Genomic DNA, 18542 nt, shown 5'->3' with positions numbered 1-18542 from the left:
CCAGTTAATGAAATAAAACAAGACCAGATGAGGTGATATAATGAACTTTATTTCCACAGCTAATTTATATGTTTAAATCCCAAATAATGTTTTTTTTTAAGTCAGAACACTCTAAATTATTGATGTGATTTTTGTAACCTCAAATTTAACACTTACTTTTTATACCAGCTTCACTGATGATATATGAGGCTGCCATATTTTTCACAATAGTTGAGCTCCTAAAAAGCTGATAAAAAGCAAATTTTTGGAAAGCGAAAATTTTCCCACCAAATGAGACTGGAACTCTAATTTCAAAGGATTTCTTGATCCAAATTTCTAATGTGTTATTAATTCACATTCTCAATCTTCCCCACACAAATCCACTCAAGTAAAGTAATGGCCTCTAAGAATTCTTTGGCATAAGAAAAATCACCACTACATTGATCAGTCTTATAAATTCTACTTTTTATATGAGTTTTCTTAAAGATGCCAAATAACACAGAAATAGATTTGCAAATTACCACCTTCACATCATAGGTTTTCAAAGCTGAAAAGAAACTTGGAAATCATGTAGCTACCCGCCCCCCAAGTTTTTTTTTTTTTAACCAAGAAACTGAAGCAAGGGGAAGAGAAAAGACTTGCCAGCCAGGGTCAGAACCAGGCCAGACTGACTCCCTCTGGCTGCTACTCTTCTCCAGCCACATGCCATTCTTCTCCAGCCTAACCTTCTCATTTCTTTAGGTTGTACAAACGCCAAAGACTGAGGTCCCCTCTACACACACACAGTCACACTCACAACTTAGAAGTGGCTAATATATAATTTTCTTGCCTGTATAAAGGGTGTCTGTTTATAGCATGAGGTTGGAAAGGGAGGAGCAAATCAGTTATAACAGAAACGTAATAATATTAATTCCCCAACTCTTTCAAATCTCTATTATTATTTTATAAATTTATTTATTTATTTATTTATTGGCTGTGTTGGGTCTTCATTGCTGCGTGCGGGGTTTCTCTAGTTGCGGCGAGCGGAGGCTACTCTTCATTGTGGTGCACAGCCTTCTCACTGTGGTGGCTTCTCTTGTTGCTCGCGGAGCACGGGCTCTAGGTGCGCGGGCTCAGAAGTTGTGGCGCACCAGCTTAGTTGCTCCGCGGCATGTGGGATCTTCCCAGATCAGGGATCGAACCCGTGTCCCCTGCATTGGCAGGCAGATTCTTAACCACTGAGCCACCAGGGAAGTCCCTCTATTATTTTTAAATCATCTTTTATTTATAGTCTTTGTAACTAAACTTGAGCTTGGCATTTCTGCTCACGAAGACAAATTTAAGAGTCTATACTTGGGGAGCATTATGGATCATCTGAAACCCTGCTAGTCAACGTGTGGTTGCCCCTCCCCCACCCAGTCCCACCAGTGGAAGTGGCATCACCCAAAGCTTTTTAGAAATGTAGACTCTCTGGTCTCACCAAAAACCTACTGAATCAGAATTTGTATTTTAACAAGATCCCCAGGTGAACTGTAGGCTCATTAAAGTTTGAGAAATGCTGGTCTAACACACTTCTCTATAGGACAGCATCATATGTAGAACAATTGAGATAGAAAAAAATGGTTGGATAAAATGGGAGAAAAAAAAAAGAAAGGCTAATTCCTGCAGGACTGCATTGATGTACACCTGGACCAGAGACTAATAAACGGAGTATGATCTATCTGACAAATAAGTTGGCTTTAAAACAGAATTTCAGAGGCTGAAGTTCAATTTATTCATTCATTCAACAAGTATTTATTTATCCAATGTTTACTGTGTAAACAAAAAACTGGATAAGACAGGTTTCCTGCCTTTATAAAGCATACAGTCAAGTAGAAGGGACATTATAAAGTAACATGGGAGAAGGTTCAAATTGCTGAACCTTGTGATGGAGATATATATATATGTGGGTCCCAAAGGAAATTCGTTTGGGGGTGGAGGTGGGGTAGAGTAAAAGGTTCCTGTGGTCCAGGAATTGACAACCTATGACTCATTAAGCTATTCAGGTTGGGGACAGCTGTGGTCCACATGGCTCTAGTGGTCCCACTTCCAGCAGAGTTTAATCAACAGTGATAAGAAAACAGACTAACTCATAGAAGAACTACTGTGTAACTGCATGGCAGTCAGCCGAGGCTTTGGCTGGCCAGGGGGTATCATTGGTCATCATTAAATGGGATGATTTGAGACTGCCAGCACTACTGTATATCCACTGTGAGCTGCCACAGAGTTGGGTAGTAAGTACTTGAGGGCATGTGGAACACTCAGCTGGATGAATAAGCTTGAAGACTGCTGATCCCACTCTGGGCAGCTAAACAGCAGTAAGGTATGACAGTGAGAAAAATGAAGAAGGAAGCAAAGAGTGTAATTACAAAGACAGGTGAATACTGACTCCAAAACAGATGATTATAATGACGAAGATGATGATGACAGCAGCTAAAACTTTGAAATATGCTATCATCTTCTTAGAATGAACAGAAATGCTAATGGTCTGCTGTCCCAGAGAAAGGCATGTAAATGTCAGTGAAGCTATCTAAAGATGAACCCATGTCTACTGTGCTTTCTATATACGCATTCCCTCCAAAGTCATGAGAATCTGAAAATACCTTCAATCCAGATTCTCAGTAGGCAACCATCATTTCCATGATTTAGTCTCAAAGACTATAATTTCACACATAGAGTGAGCACATACCATCAGACAATAACACAGGAAGTGTGTGAAAATAATTATAGTAGATAAAAGTAAGACATGGGAGATCTCCCACTTAATTCCCATGCAGCATGGAAAGATCTCCAAGATATACTGTTGAGTAAAAAAAAGTTGCATTTAAGTGCATAGAGGATGATATCATATATGATAAAATATATACACGCAAAACCACGGAACTTTGAGCTGTAATGAAAGAAACCAAGTTAACCCATTTTGTGACCCTGTCTGATGGTTTGGCTTTAGATGCTCCCAAGCTAGGAGGCAATGATATGGGAAAAAACAAGGAACTACAATCTACTAAAACACGGTCTAGATACACAAAATACACAATATACACAAAGGAAGAGATTACTATTTATATAACCAACTGTATCCTAATGTTTTGGTTTTGGTTTTCTATTCTGTTATATACATACTACATATTCTCCTTTCTCAGGTTATTAAATATACCAATGTACCTTTTCAGTAGATACCTTGCCGAAGTATTCTGGTTGTCAGTGATCAAGAAGCTTGTTTTTAAGTTCTTGAGGACAGTGCAGGCCCCATGCCAGGGTCTTTCCATCCAAACTAATTGTGAACTGACACACTGAACTGGTATCAAAGGCAAAGTGTCCTAAAACTGGATTATTATTATTTGATTTTATCTGTTCACCAAATCCATCTCTCCTATCACCATGATTTGGACTTAATAATCCCATCTCCGTACATAGGATGTACTCACATTGACAAATCATGATAATGTGTGCAAATACATAAATAAAGTGTCTGTAGCATGCCAGTCTTCATAGAGGCAGAAGTGACTCTAGGTGAATTACCACTTGACATCAGGCCATTCTAGAACAGATAAAACTTCAACTGAAGTCAGGCAATCCCTCATTGGAGTTTTCCAGGACCAGAATCTGATAGCACTCACTTACCCCCATGATTCTGCCACGCTGCTCAACATCCTCCCACATAAAATGAACTATGATACGACACATGTATTTCCCACTCCGGCCTTCCTGCTTCATTCGGACTAGACACATCCTGGGTGGGAAGAAGACATAAAGAGTTACTGGCTGTTTGCATTTTTCATATCACACATTTCCACTGAAAGTCAGCTCATCTGAGTGATTTTATCAAAGGGCACAGAATCAAAAAACTAGAAGTGATTAAAAAAAATCTTTTATTGAGCTATAACATAGACACTGAAAAGTACATAAATCTTAAGTGTACAGCTTGATGAATTTTTACATATAATATACACCCATGTAAGTACCACTCACATCAAGACATAGATTATTTAGAGCACCTCAGAAGGCTCCCTCATACATGAAAGGGACCACTTTTAGTTGTTTAAAGATAAGTCTGAATCCTTCATTTTACTGATGAAAACAGGAGTTCTAAAGAAGGAAGATGATTTGCCCAACACCATAGAGCAGTCTATAAAGGTGGGTATAGTACTGAGCTGTCCCATATGGAAGCCACTAGCTACATGTGGCTACTGAACACCTTAAATATGGCTAGTTCAAACTGAGATGTGGTATAAGTTTAGGATGTCAAAGATCCAGTTCAGGAAAAAAGAATATAAATATCTCAAATTTTTTACATTGGTTACATGTTGAAATATTATCAAGTATATTGAGTTAAAGAAAACCTATTATTAAAATTAGTTTCATTTTTTTCTTTTCACTTTTTTAAATGGAGCTACTAGCAACTTTTAAATGTGTGACTTGCATTATATTTCTGTTGGATAGTACCCGTCCAGAATATAGATGACAGAAAGTATTATGATTTCATCTGTATAATTATCAAATTGTTTCCCCCATTAGAATGTAAGTTCCATTGAAGGCAGACATCAAGTCTGGGTTTTTTTGGGTTTTTTTTAATCATTGTATATCTAGGGCTTAAGTATAGTATGCACTCAATATATATTTTCTGAATAAATAAATGAATAAAACATCTCAGGGCCAAGTTTAGGGCTCTTTCCCCTATACCACATTGCCTCTAATCAGTCCAGAATGCTCTCTGCTTAAGACCTTACATAAGAATGTAAGAATTATATTATGTTTTATTAATTAATAAATACAATATTATATTTAATTATACATAAGAATATAAACAGGGTCACCAACTTTCCAAGCTAGTTCCTAATCTCATTCTTATGACCATACGTATTTCTATTATCTCTTGTTAAATAGTTATTAAGCAGCTACAATAGGACTACTCACCTAAAAGACAACTCCTACTATAATTATGGAGTATTCAGTCTAAACCGACAATTCTATCTCCATACACAATTAATCCTGCCCATTTAAATCTACTAGCAATAGTAAGGTCCAATGGAATGATTCCAGCCTGGCCTGCCTCAACATCTCTGTTAATGACTAAGATGGAGAAAAGAAAACATACTTATCAAATTTGTAGATTGCAAGAAGCTGGGCAGGAAGACAAATATGTTGGATGACCCAACCATGAACCAAAAATACTTCAACAGACTGTTTCAATGGGCTAAATCTAACAGGGATAAATCTAAGGTCCTGCACTTGGGTCTAAAAGAACAGCTGTAGAGGTACAGGATTGGTGAGTCATGCCCACCTATGTGTGAAAAAAGCCTTACAGGCTTACGTTGACAGTATACACTGAAGGGGAGTCAAGAAGATGATATGGTTGCCCCCCAAATTAATGTGATTTTAGAAACAGTAATGCAAATATAATATCTTCATGTACAACGTGAGATTTCTGTTCTATTCAGCACACGTCAGACTCTACTTGGAATACTGTCGACAGTTTTGAACATTATATTTTAAGAGACAAGAGGAAGAGTTGTAAGATCAGAAGATATTTAACCTGGAGAAAAACAGGACAGTTGCCTTAAATATTGCAGAAAAGTGATTAGACTGTTTATCCAAAAGGTAGAATCAGAACTAATGGGTGGGTCACAGAGGGAGAAAAACTACTCAACATTGAATGTTGAAAGTAAAAGCTTTCTAATAGGGGAGTTTCTGAAGATTTGAATAATGTAATGGATGACCTCAAAAAGTAGAGAATTTGCAACTCAGCTATCTATCTGACGGAAGGCTGACTTACACGATCTCTAAAGTCCCTTCCAACCTCGGGATTTGCTGATGCTGTGATTCTAAATTTGTAACCTCTGAACCCAGTTAGTGCCTAAGAAATAACACTTTGTGACAATAAAAACAGGTCATGGAAAAAGACTTGGCCACTTTATATGATATAGAGCATATTCCAAGGCAGAAACAAACTGGGGAAAGTTCAACAGTCCTTTTTCATAAGATTTTTCTTAAAGTTAACCAAAGTTAGCCTCTCCACCTGAAAAGACGCTGTGTGTTTTGATGCTTAAGTGTCGTCAGAGGCCAATTCATCAACAGCAATAGTGAGGTAATGGAATTCTTCATTTATATGAAAATTCTGTAGCTTGTTAATACACCTGCCCTCTGAGGTTTAAAAGGCACAGATTTTCTCAGACCATAAACTTACTAACTATATCAACATGGAGTGAAGTGTTTTTTGTTTCAGAGCAGTTTGTTTTATAGCGCTTACAGTCAAATGGTTATCTGGGTTGAAAAGGTAAAGCAAATTGAAGATACTTTCAAGATGCTGACTGATACTAAATTCACTCAATGGACATAAATTGAGTTCCTACTGTGCGGAGATTAGAGTGATGGTTAACAAGAGCCCAGCTTCCAAGGAGCAGTTAGTCTCCTTAGGGGAGACAAGAGCCCTAAGAGAGAACGCAGTAAGTACCCGTCCAAGAGGAACACAAAGTGCAATGGAGTTTGAGAGGATTACTCTTGGCTGAGTGGGATCAGGGAAAGCTTCAAGGAAAATGAAACATTGTACCTGGGGCTTGGAAAGGTGAGCTGCAGTTGGACAGATAAAAGATAAAGAGAATTTCCAGCAGGTGGAACATTATGAGCAAAGACAGGGCCGCGGAAAGCTCAGCACATGGACGGGACAATACCTAGATTTTGTGGAAGGGAAGTATAGGAAACAGAAAAATATACCAGAAAGGTCATGAAGGGCTTTAAAATGTCATGCTAAAAGTCTGGACTTCACTCAGTAGACAAAGGAGAGCCACTGAATGTTTTTCAGGAAGAAGGGGTGTAATAAGATTAGGGGTGTAATAAGACCTTGGCTTTAAGAACAGATAAGTCTCTCAGAAGTTAACCCTTTCTTTCTTCCCAGCTGGAAACCCTTTCTTTCCAAGGCTGAAAAATGACAAATTTGGTGAATATTTACTTCAGGAGAACTATGGTATTCACAATTGTCTGATCCAGAAATTTAAATTAAGTGTGCATCTACCTTTTGAGAGAAATGCAACAGCAAAGTTTGCTGCAACCTGCACCTAATTTTGCTGATACTAAGAGTTTAAAAAATATAAATTCAAGCCTGATAAATGAAAGAAGGGCAAATTCTAATTATTCCTAAAACACCGTACCTAATTAGTTCAGTAGACAATTGATGACAATTTGAAAACACTATCAAATATAAAGTTCTACAGTAAATTTCATCTCACATAGTTAAAGTTATAAAATCAAAACAATCAGTCTTCTCATCAACAGGAAGTGTACTGAAGATAACCATGAGTTCTACTGGGAAAATAAGATTCTGATCCACAGGGCTGTCCATTCATCCACCATCACCAAACTCAGCTAACTAAAGGCTCAACTTATTTTTGTCCTGAATTTGTGAATCAAATTCTCTAGGTAGTTAAGGACAGAAAAGTCATCTTGTTGTGAAGAACTTTTGTGTTTGTCCTCTTCAAGGAAAAAGCATAGCTGAAGGCTGGGGCCCACATCTTAGACAGTCAGCTGCCTGGAATGTCCAGATCAAGCTGAAGGTCAATTCTTAGGGTACCTAACCTTGAAGCCTACAAGTTCAGTCTATTTCTTTCTTTGTTTAGTAAATGTTTTGAATAGATAATACATGCACATGTTAAAAAAAACATTAAGTCCCCTTCCTACCCACATCTCCCAATCACCAGGTTCCTCTCCCTAAGGCAACCACAGTTAGCAGCTTCTTAGGAAACCTTCCACATGTAATCTATATATATACCAACTTAGTGTATATGTACTCTTTTTACATAAATAGTAGCTTCCCTTTTCTCCCCATTTCCCACAATGGTAGCATTCTACATACACTTTTCTTACGTTGAAAAAACAATCTGTTACAGAAGGATGGTGGTGAAGAAATCTCAACTCCAACTCTGTGTTTCATCCACAGATACCACAGTCACCCCAGTGAGACCCTTTTTAGGATAATAGAGTTGTAGTAATTTATTTAGCAGTTGTTAGGGTAACATCTGATCTAGGCTGAATTCAGCTTATCTGGCAATTTTTTCCTATTCTAATAAGACTAAGAAATAGGAAGAAAGCAAAAACAACCCTTTAATAGCAAAAATGGACAAGTGCTGCAATTAACAGCTAACACAACTATGTGCCAGGCACTGTGCTAAGTGATTCAGATACATTATTTCATTTAATCCTTACAACAACTATAGGAGGCTGGTATTCTTACTGTCCCCACTTTATAGTTGAGGAAACTGAGTCTTTGAGAAGTAACTTGCCCAGAGTTACAAAACTTAAGTGTCAAAGCTGAGATCTGAACCCTAATAATCCGATCCCAGAGTTATACTGTTTTTCTGCCTCTTTAATGACTAGAACGAACCTTCCAGAATCCATTTACCTTGTTTTTCATTTAATCCTCACAAGGGCAATAATTTAAGTTTCAAAACTAGCATCATATTAGAAATAAAATATCAGAAGGGAAAAGACTGGCTAACCTGAGGCAAACACACCTACAACAGCAAAATGTAACTGCTGGCAGACTAAAAGGAAAGAACCTAAAAATGTATTTAAAACAAACACAACAGCAGTTCAACAGGGAGGCTATAGCTACGAGTACAACTCAAAGAAGGCAGCCTGGCAAAATACAGTTAAGAGTTACCAGAACCGGGACTTCCCTGGTGGTCCAGTGGTTAAGACTCCGTGCTCCGAATGCATGGGGCCCTGGTTCGATCCCTGGTCAGGGAACTAGATCCGGCACGCAGCAACTAAGACTCAGCACAGCCAAATAAGTAAATAAATAAATAAATAATTTTTTTTTTTTTTTTAAATAAGAGTTATCAGGACCTCCTGAATGATCCAGAATAGGTTAAAGTATGTTGGAAGGTGAAAAGAAAATGAGTAAAACAAGTTCAAAATGGTAAACAAAAAAGATCTGATGGTCTTGGTACCCACTACAAAACAAAGCCAACACGTGTCACAGGCTCTCCCCATACAATATGTTTGAGTCATTAAGTAAACTATTCCACAATTGAGAATACTAGGTTTAAATAAAAGATCAGGACAGCTCTACTTCAATTTACATCATGGATGCATTCCTCATAATAAATGCTTAAATTAAATGTTGAGAGGTCAAGTTACATTTTGCTACTGATTAATTTGCTACTTCATAATTTCAGAGCTGTTCTGGGGGGAAGAGGAAGGGGGAGAGGGGAGACTTCAATGCTAAAACATAATAAAAATTGCCCTTAAGAATGCAAAAGAAACTTTAAAAAGAGACAATATTCCACTCAAACCTAAAACTGCTCTAAAAAATAAAGTCTATTTTTTAGTCTTTTTAGAAAGAGACAATCTAGTAATTTTAAAATGCTTGTATTAAATAATTAATTTAATCATTCATTTAACAAGTATCTATTTAGTACCTACTCCGAGTATAGACTTAATCTATGCATAAACTACTCTCTGTTTAGGAGCAATTCCGGTTGCCCCTCCCGAGTTTGATGATGCTGTTAACCCACAGTTTATTATTGAGGTTTTGAGCTTCACAGTACTGTCCGTGTCTCTCAGTGATTCCAGCGCCTCATAAATAATACTGATCTCTTTTACATATAAGGAAAGCAATAACCCAGTTAGCAAAGTAAAGAAAAAAAGGAGTGTTCAAACCCTAGTCTGATGGTTCTCTAATATCTAAAAGACAGGGGGAAAGGGAAGAAAGACTCATTCACTAGGAGTCTCAAAATATAAAGGGCTAAGATGTAAATTTTGCCTTATGGCAAATAGTAATAATGATTATTACCATTTATTAAGTCCTCTAATATGAGACTTGTCACTGTAAGATGCATTTTCATTCACCACCTCTTTCAATGTACATCACCATCTAAGTATAACTGTCCCCATTTCACAGGAAAGAAAACTGACACTCTGAGGAGGTTAAGTACCTAAAGGTTGCTCAGTGAAGGAGAGGGGAGCTGGAGTGAAGCCTGGGCTCCCCCTCTCTCCCTCAAGCCACAGTGCCTCCCAGGGCAGTATCAGTATTGACTGCTCCCCCATCCTGTGACAGCACAGCTCCAAGGGCCTCTTCCTGCTAGGTCAGACTTGGAGGAAGACAACAACACTGCCTGCAGAGTTCAAAGGAAGGAGAGTTTCCTAGCCACGCTTTTCTCCTCTCTGCCCAAATCTGGGAGGGAAGAATTCTTGTTATTCCTGACTCTGACCTCCTGCCATGTCCTGGCAGCTCTCAGCATCCTGTCTCACTTGCTCAGCTTGGGCCTTCTGACAATGCCAGTTGTGTTTTGGCCTTGTTTCTCCCTCATGGCAGTTTATAAGCCGCTCAGAGAGGATCTGATTTTGAATTCAATGAAGACTAGTGGGCACTTGGGCAGGTGTGTCACTCTGGCTGCTATGAAGGAATCCCAAAGGGACTTTCACGTAGCTTGTTTCCCTTACTCCGCCACCGGCTGGGGCCAAGAAAGCAGAGCTGACATGGCCACACTCAAGTCTCAGCAGTGTGCTAATGAATGAGTTTATTTATTTGTGAGCTGGCATGCTGACCCTTTCCTGGGGCTGTGTGCATGGCTATCTCCACCTGGTTTCCTAAACTCCCTCCCCACCAAGCCTACCCTTTATGTGGGGAGCATGGGGGCCACAGGACAGTCTGTGGGCAAACAGACAAGTGGGGCAAGGCACTTCCTTAAGCCATCTCACCTGACAGAGAGCCTCCTCCAAGAGCTACACCTGGCCTGTGGCCTGCTTGTCACATCCACTATAACGAACAAGCTCCTGGGGAGCAGGTACCAGTGCTCTTAGGTTGTGCAATGTTGGTAAAATGATGCTGCACAGGCCTTTGGTTTGGGCAAAAAGCTACATGTGTGTGTGTGTGTTTAAACAGAGCGACTCTGGCTGGGGGAGGCAGAGAGAGGATGTGCACATGGCCCGGGCTCACCATATACAGCAGGTCTGGAGCTGCTGGAATCCAGCATGAGCTCGAAAGCCCTACAGCTACATCAGAACTGCTGTGGTGGTGTTAAAGAGCCCTCTTGAAAAGGCCAGGAGTGTCTGCCAGGGCGGTTCTCTGGCTGGACTGAGACTGGACCCAGTCTGTTTTCCAACCCCTTCCACCTCCACACTTTACTTCTTTCTCTTCGTTCCCAGAGGCTTCTTCCCTTAGGCTTATAAAAATGTTCCAGTGTTTCCCCATCTTAAAACAAAAAACAAATAACAAAATGCTTCCCCCCTCCATCCTGTTTCTCCCTCTAGTGATCATCCTCTCACCTTTCTTTCTCAGTTGGGACATCTTAAAAAGTAGTTTACAATTAATTCTTCCTCTGCTAATAACTCCTCAAGACCCCATGTCCTCTAGTTCTAGACCCCAGAGGGCCAATGCAACTGCTTTCTTTGACTATCCCCAGGCTGCCTCCCTTCCCCGTGCTCCAAAAGATCTGTATGTCTGCTTATCAAACACGGCCCTTGGCACCCTGTACTATGTTCAGGTTTACTTGTTGCCTCTCCCAGGACACACACAGTGAATGCTAAGAAACACAGTTTCATACAGTTGCTGGTCGGTGGTATGCAGTTCAAATTCAGGGCCACAGACTCTCATCCCACGACCACCGAAAGGGGACACGCACGCAGGAAGCAAAGTGTTGCAGAAGGAGCAGTTCGCAGAGTCAGTTTTGGATTTGAGCCTCGGATCCTCCATTACGGATAAAGAGGCCTGTGAAAAATCCTTTAAAATCGCCAAGATCATCTCCCCATTTGTAAAATGAGGGAGCTGGACTAGATCTGCGGTTTTTAAACTGTGCTCTGAGTTTCCAGGGAGCTACGTAAGGGTCCCTTATCAGTGGGCGTGTTGGGAAGACCTGAAGTGAGCAGGTCATTCCCACTTCTTCAACCCAACTAGCAATCCTTTTATCTATTCATACACTGTGGCTGAGCATAAAAGCTCATCTGTAAAAAGGGCTCTGCTGGTTTCCTAAACTCCCTCCCCACCAATGCTTTTTCTGCCTGCAATCCTTTTTCATCCACTCTTTGACTTGCTAACTTCTACTCATTATTCAGGGGTCAGTTTAAATGTCATCTCTTCAGTGAAGCCCTCCCTGAGTGAGCCACACCCCCTCAACTAAGTTATGTATCCCTCTTCCCCCACAGAGCCCTGTCACTTACTCTCACAGCACCCATCCCAGTTGTATTTTATTAATGACTTCTTTCAGGTCTCTCTCCCACACCCTCAGCCCTATGAGGGCAGGGAACAAATCTGCTGCATACCGTAGGTTCAATTAGAAAACAAATGCTGTAATTTTATGGATTTATGTTTAAGAATAAGCAGGTACTTAACTAAGTAATAAATAGTATCACTAATATTAAATATTATTCATATTAATAAATAATTATCTAATTAGATACTTCAGTAGTTTTAGTTACCAATGAGGAAAGCAACTTAAAGCAACTCAAAGTTAGCCAGACCCATACTTGAATTTCCTGTCTACCATGTACTAACTAGTTCTGTGGCCAAGCTCTCTGACTGCTCTCAGTCTTTAATCTCTCATGTAAACAGGAATAAAGCAGTTATAAGAATGTGTGAGATAATATAAGTAAATAATTTTTAAAATAGTACTGTAAAGGGCCTAGTAGTTATTGTATTTATGATATACCTGACTTTAAAATAATTTTTAAAAATACAAACTGCATTTTCCTCTCCACTCTACCTCCATCATGGGCATATTCTAATTTTATTTATTCCATTCCATTTTCTAATATTAATTTCTGCATCTATAACATACTAGTGTTCCATGACATATTTTAAAATGGGGGTCTCTGCAAATCTATTAATACTTAGAACACCAACATAAATTCTACCTACATACATCTCACCCCCCAGGGAAACTTAAGTAGGCGCAGAGCTTTGCCACTCTCCCCACTAACAGGCAGTGGCACCGACCCTTCCAATTGCCATAGGAGCCAAGTCAGATCTGAGGCCATAGATTATTTAATCAAGATTTATCGAGCCGAAGAAATATCTCATTTTCATATCTCTCCAAAACGAAAATAAAAATAATTCTTGGTCTCAATAAATTCACCATCCACAAGGAAGATTGACACGTATATGATAAAATATAAAAATGTTATGTGATGAGTGCTATAAGAAAGGTAACCAAAATATTAAAGGAACTCAGAAGAGGAAATAACTCTGCCTTCAGAGAGAAGGGAAGGCTTCAAAGCAGAGATATCTGAGTTGGATATTGAACAAAAAATAGGAGTTTGTCAGGTGGAGAGGAAGGAAAAGGACTTTCTAGGCAGGAGAAAACTTTGTGCAGAAGACCTGAAATTTCTATTACATAGTTTAATTTTTTCTTGCAGGGGAGGGAGTGATGGTGGTAGTGGTACCAGACGAGAGTGGCACAGGTGGCATATTTGGTGGGATATGAATGCCATGCTAGGAAACATACTTTATCCTGAGAACAATGGAGAATATTAAGGAGAGTGTGTGTGTGTGTGTGTGTATACTAATCCAATTTGTATTGAGAAGACCAATGGCACAGGAAGAGGGAAGTTGAAGGCCAAACACCAGTTTTCAGGTACTGTTACTTGTAACCCAGTGAAATCAATTTAGTGGGTGACATCTTGAATTTCTGTTTTAAATGAATTCAAATGGAGTAGAAAATATCAGAGATCATCTGACATTGTAAGGATAAGTTTTACAAAACGTTTGTGTCAGATACATGTGTGTGCTCTGGATTGCAATGTAAAATGCATTTGTTACTATGGGTCATGGTCAAAAAAGTTGCAGATGGTGAAACTGGTGCCTGACCAGATGAAGGGAGTGAGGGAAAAGTCAAGGAGGCTTCCCAGGTTTCTGGTGTGGGTACCTGAATGGATCACAATGCCACTGTCCCAGACAGGGAACAAAGGAGGAGGTTGGCTTTTATCAAGTCCACATGGGAATGCTGGAAACCCCACACAGCAACCTCTCTCAGCATTTTTTCAGTAGCCATGGTGAATACTAATTTTGTTCAGCAAAGACAAAGGACACATAGTCACCAAAGCTGCAAGCTCACAAGAATACACAACTGATAAGGGCTTTCTAGGAACTGGAGGGGTCCCAGTCCTAAATCCCAATACACATAAAAACTTGGGAACCAGAGAAAGCAGACAGGATAAGGGAAACATCAACACCTCTTACAGGGAACTAACAGGATATGAGAAATCCTGTCCCTATTCTGAGAGCCAACAGGGAGTCATCACCCTTGGGAACCTAAGCAAGCTTTCTGTAAGGTCCACTGCCAGGGTATTCTAGTTTTGTGGGTTTTTTTTTTTTCCCACGGGCGGGGCGGGGGGGCAGATTCTATTTTTATGACTGCTTTCTAAGCCTTCCCACCTCTCCCTCACACTACCACCCACAGGAGGTATTTCAACCCTGCACATCCCTAGCAAGTCCACTGAGCCCTGTAATACTGGATTTGGTGATCCCTCAGTTACCCTCCTGGAGCTTCGGGCTAAGAAAACAGGACTTAGAAGAGCATAGCTTTTCTGCAGACTTGGGGTGGACCCCTTATTCCCTCTAAGAGAGTTTCCCCAATTCTTCTTGGAGGATCATAGCACAATTGGACACTAAAGTAACTTTCTGGTGACCCTTTCTACTACATTCCTCCACAAACCAGCCCTTCAGACAACTTGTCTGAGTGCTTCAGACAACTTGGCTGCCCTCAAATGCTCCATGTTCTTGTACATGTTCTATGTTTTGCTCCTAATAATTCCCTCAACCCAAATGCCCTCCTTTTCTCTGACAGAAATTCTACTCACCCTTCATGGTACATCTCAAATGTCACCTCTACCACAGAGCAACTCTTTATCCAATACGTACTTCCTCATCCACCAAATTTGGATTTAGTCACACCTCCTTGTCCTTCCATAGTATCTGCTTATGCTTTGGGCACAGCACTTCTTTCATTGTCATCCATTACAGGCAATTGTACTGTGCCTGTTTTCCACTCAACTAAGTTTCTTGAAGGGGCACGCCATGTCATATCCTACTCTCCAGTGCCCCCCAGTCCTTAACACAATAAGAGTTTGCTGATTCATCCCACCGAAGCCCACAGGTCATGAGAACCAAGGAGGAAGGATGGAGGGGACACCAAGCATAGACAGGCCTCCCTCCCCCTACTTAACTGGTGGTGGTACTCCCCACTCCTCTGAGAAATTAAACCAACCTCAGCAAGGAAGGCTCAGCAGGCACATTTGGGAATGGTGGCTAACTTGAAAGAACTACAAGTAGTTTCAAGGTTCTCCCAGCTGCTAGCAGTCAGGTATTGACCTTGGGATGTGGTCACAAGGATTATATTTTTTATTTTGCCATCCACTCCCTCTAACACTCTGATACCTCTGGCTATTGGGCAATAAAGAGTCTTTCATTCTGACTCTGAATATTATCTTTGAGCTCCTCTGGGAACAGCCTAGCCTCCTCTCAACCCTCCCACCTTTCCAGTGAGTAATTCCACAGGGCCACCTCTGCAGTCCTCTACCCTTGAAAAAGTAGTTTTCCTCTCAGTACATCCAGCTGCCCTCCCTGAACCTTTTCCTAACCTTCACCATACAGACAGAAGGTGGTTGGCCTTCTTAGCTGCCTGACTAAAAGACATGGCACATTTCAAGGGTTTTGATACTTGCAGCTTCCTCTGTGATCCTACAGGCACTACTTACTCAGATTTATGACAGAACTTAGCCAGTCCAATTTATAACTGACTATTATATATGTCTTATCTCCCTCACTAGACTGTGAGCTTCCTGACATAGCTTACTGACTGCCCAGGACACAGTGTACACTCAACAAACTACCCGCTTAGGAAAAAACAACATGAACTGCCACCTTAGGCCCCTTAGCCAATCTCACTGACTATGTGAGTTCAGAAGAAATATTTCAGAGGTGATCAAAACCAAAAAGTCTTTATATAGTAGTCAGTCCTGTGATGCAAAGCTCAGCTGAAGGCAGTCTCAAACAAGGGTCCTTTTGACAGGGCAACCATTCCCCACGTTCCTCAGATACTCACTACGGTCAAAGTAGTAAACTTAGTTCTCCAGAATTTACTTTCCCAAGATCTGGCAGTTCAATAAATAGTCCCCAGCCCCCACTTCAACGTCTCTCCTATATCCTTCTGACCTTTAATACTGTGTAACATTAGATGAAAAATTGATTTTTTTGGCTACTTAATTTGCAGCTGAAGAAAAAATATACTGTTTAAGGTGTTAAATATTTTTACATGCAACAAACCTGGCATGAATCTAACCTGTATGCACATTTTAGAGGTACAGGCGTAAATGTCAGTGCTATAATTTGTTATAGGTTTCTGATGACCAGCAATGAAAATGACCACGGATGCTCACAATTCAAACCACTTTTACGTAAATGTGAACTTTCCTAAAACAGCGAAGGGAAAGAACTTTCCACCCAAGCTCACAGGGTCTCTTACAGATACTGATAGCATTGTTCACTGGGTTAGGTGTTCTTTGAGAAAATCCTACAAATATTAGTTTCTTTCTGGGACTATGCTTTGACCTTTAATTAAAAAATGTGCTATAAGACACCAGTTATTAAAATGAAAGGAACAGCTTTTAATGCCTGAACAACTGCCATTTCATATAATCAGCCCTGCTGAAGGCTATACCTTAACAAGTCAGCAGTGTTTTTAAAAAAAAAAATACATTTGGTGACTTCACTTAAATTGCTCACTTACCAGACATGAAGTAGAGTTATGAGAAACCATGAATTGAATGTATCAGGCATCTGACACCCTAGAAAATAACAATAAAGTATAAATATGTGAAGGTTTAGAAGAGGAATATGGACTATATTTGAAATATCGGTAGGAATCTGTTCAACTAAAATATATGGTAGTCACAGTGCTCTCTGATTATGCTATCATAGAGAAGGCCAATGGAACCACAAGGCAAGCCCATGGGTTGAAAGAGCATTGAACGCAGTCAGACAAACAGGCTTCTAGTTCCAGCCCTGTTACCACCTTGCTGTGTGGACTTGGGGAAGTCACTTCTCTTCTCTGAGCCTCAGTTTTCTCACTTTCTATAATGTGGCCTGGATGATCTTTATAATTCCTTCCAACTGTGATTCAATGTTATTTTCCCCTCCTGGGCTCCAATTCTTCTGGAAAGCTAGGCAGACACCACCTTACCTACCCCACTTAACTAGAGGCTTTTTTTCACTTGAGCCCTGCTGAGAAATGGAAGCTCTTCTTGTCCATCTCCCTTTCCTGCTTTCTTTCTCTAAGGTGACCCAATGGGTATGCTAAACGATTCAACCAAAATAAATGATCAGAAGAAAGAAGCAGGACTCTAGGGAGCTACAGTTGAATAAGAAAGCAGATAATATCTAACGAAAGGTTGTTCACCACCCCCAGGAATGACAAACCAGGTAGGGCTTCTCCTTGGTTTAAGAAACCAAAAATCAGCTCAGGGCTTAGACATCCAAGCCTCTCAATTCTCAGATCTCTAAGAAATGCCTCTGGCTGGAAGAGGGGTCCCCCACAGAATATGCCCTCCTTATTACACGGCAGGGAGAAAAGCTGGAGCAAGAGGATAAAGAAAAAAGAGAGGGCTTCCCTGGTGGCTCAGTGGTTAGGAATCCGCCTGCCAATGCAGGGGACACGGGTTCGAGCCCTGCTCCAGGAAAATCCCACATGCTGTGGAGCAGCTAAGCCCGTGCACCACAACTACTGAGCCTGCGCTCTAGAGCCCGCGAGCCACAACTACTGAGCCCGCGTGCCGCAACTACTGAAGCCTGCGAGCCTAGAGCCCGTGCTCCACAACAAGAGAAGCCACCGCAATGAGAAGCCCGTGCACCACAATGAAGAGTAGCCCCCGCTCGCCGCAACTAGAGAAAGCCCGCGTGCAGCAACGAAAACCCAACGCAGCCAAAAATAAATAAATAAAACAAATAAATTTATATAAATAAATAAATAAAAAAGAGAATCAGTGGGAAACTCGGGCCCTTAGAGTAGAATCTGTCCTTTGGAGTAATGACTCAAGAAGGAAGTAGTATCTTCTGCCTTTCAGCAAACAAAGTATACAATGTACTAAATGATAACAAATAGGGGCCACTAAGATAGAAAACACAGAGCAGGACCCCGTGAGGTACACTAACAACGCCAATAATAATAAAGAGCTGTAATTCATTGTGTGCTTACTATGTGTCAGAAATAATAGGTACCTTACAAGCATTAGTCCAATGACTCCTCCTAACATTCCTAAGAGGTGGGTATTGATATTATCCGCATTTGACAGGTGAGAAAACTGACTTAGAGAGATCATGACAATTACCCAAGGTCACACAGCTATGAAATGAGACATCTGGGATCAAATTCAGATCTGCTTGATTCCATACACTGTCGGCTTAATCGCTAACTGCCTCTCTAATACTAGTATCAGAAACTAACATTCACTAAGGGTCCATACTTCCTGTCAGGTCCACCATTAGTCATGTCAATACATTATCTCACTTCATCCTCACTTTAACCCTGAAGAAAGGCATTATAAGCCTCATTCGA

The 18542-nt window shown here is 40.5% G+C and overlaps 1 protein-coding gene and 1 long non-coding RNA gene across 3 annotated transcripts in view; both read right to left on the bottom strand.

Moving 5' to 3' along the window:
• LOC309645408 overlaps positions 1-18542 on the bottom strand; it is a 191169-nt gene that overhangs the window by 130973 nt on the left and 41654 nt on the right. The window lies entirely within an intron of this gene.
• UQCC1 (ubiquinol-cytochrome c reductase complex assembly factor 1) overlaps positions 1-18542 on the bottom strand; it is a 96162-nt gene that overhangs the window by 41719 nt on the left and 35901 nt on the right. For both annotated transcript variants that reach the window (XM_082430348.1, XM_082430349.1), the window contains 2 exons: positions 16719-16776; positions 3622-3730 (listed from right to left, as the gene is read on the bottom strand). In XM_082430348.1, the coding sequence (XP_082286474.1) occupies positions 3622-3730; positions 16719-16776 (167 nt within the window). The remainder of the gene's footprint in view (positions 1-3621; positions 3731-16718; positions 16777-18542) is intronic.

Source organism: Balaenoptera physalus (assembly GCF_965194825.1).
Source record: "Balaenoptera physalus genome assembly, chromosome: 16".
Lineage (NCBI taxonomy): Eukaryota > Metazoa > Chordata > Mammalia > Artiodactyla > Balaenopteridae > Balaenoptera > Balaenoptera physalus.
The sequence above is the reverse complement of the archived record's forward strand: the minus strand, read 5'-3'. Positions and strand labels throughout refer to the sequence as shown.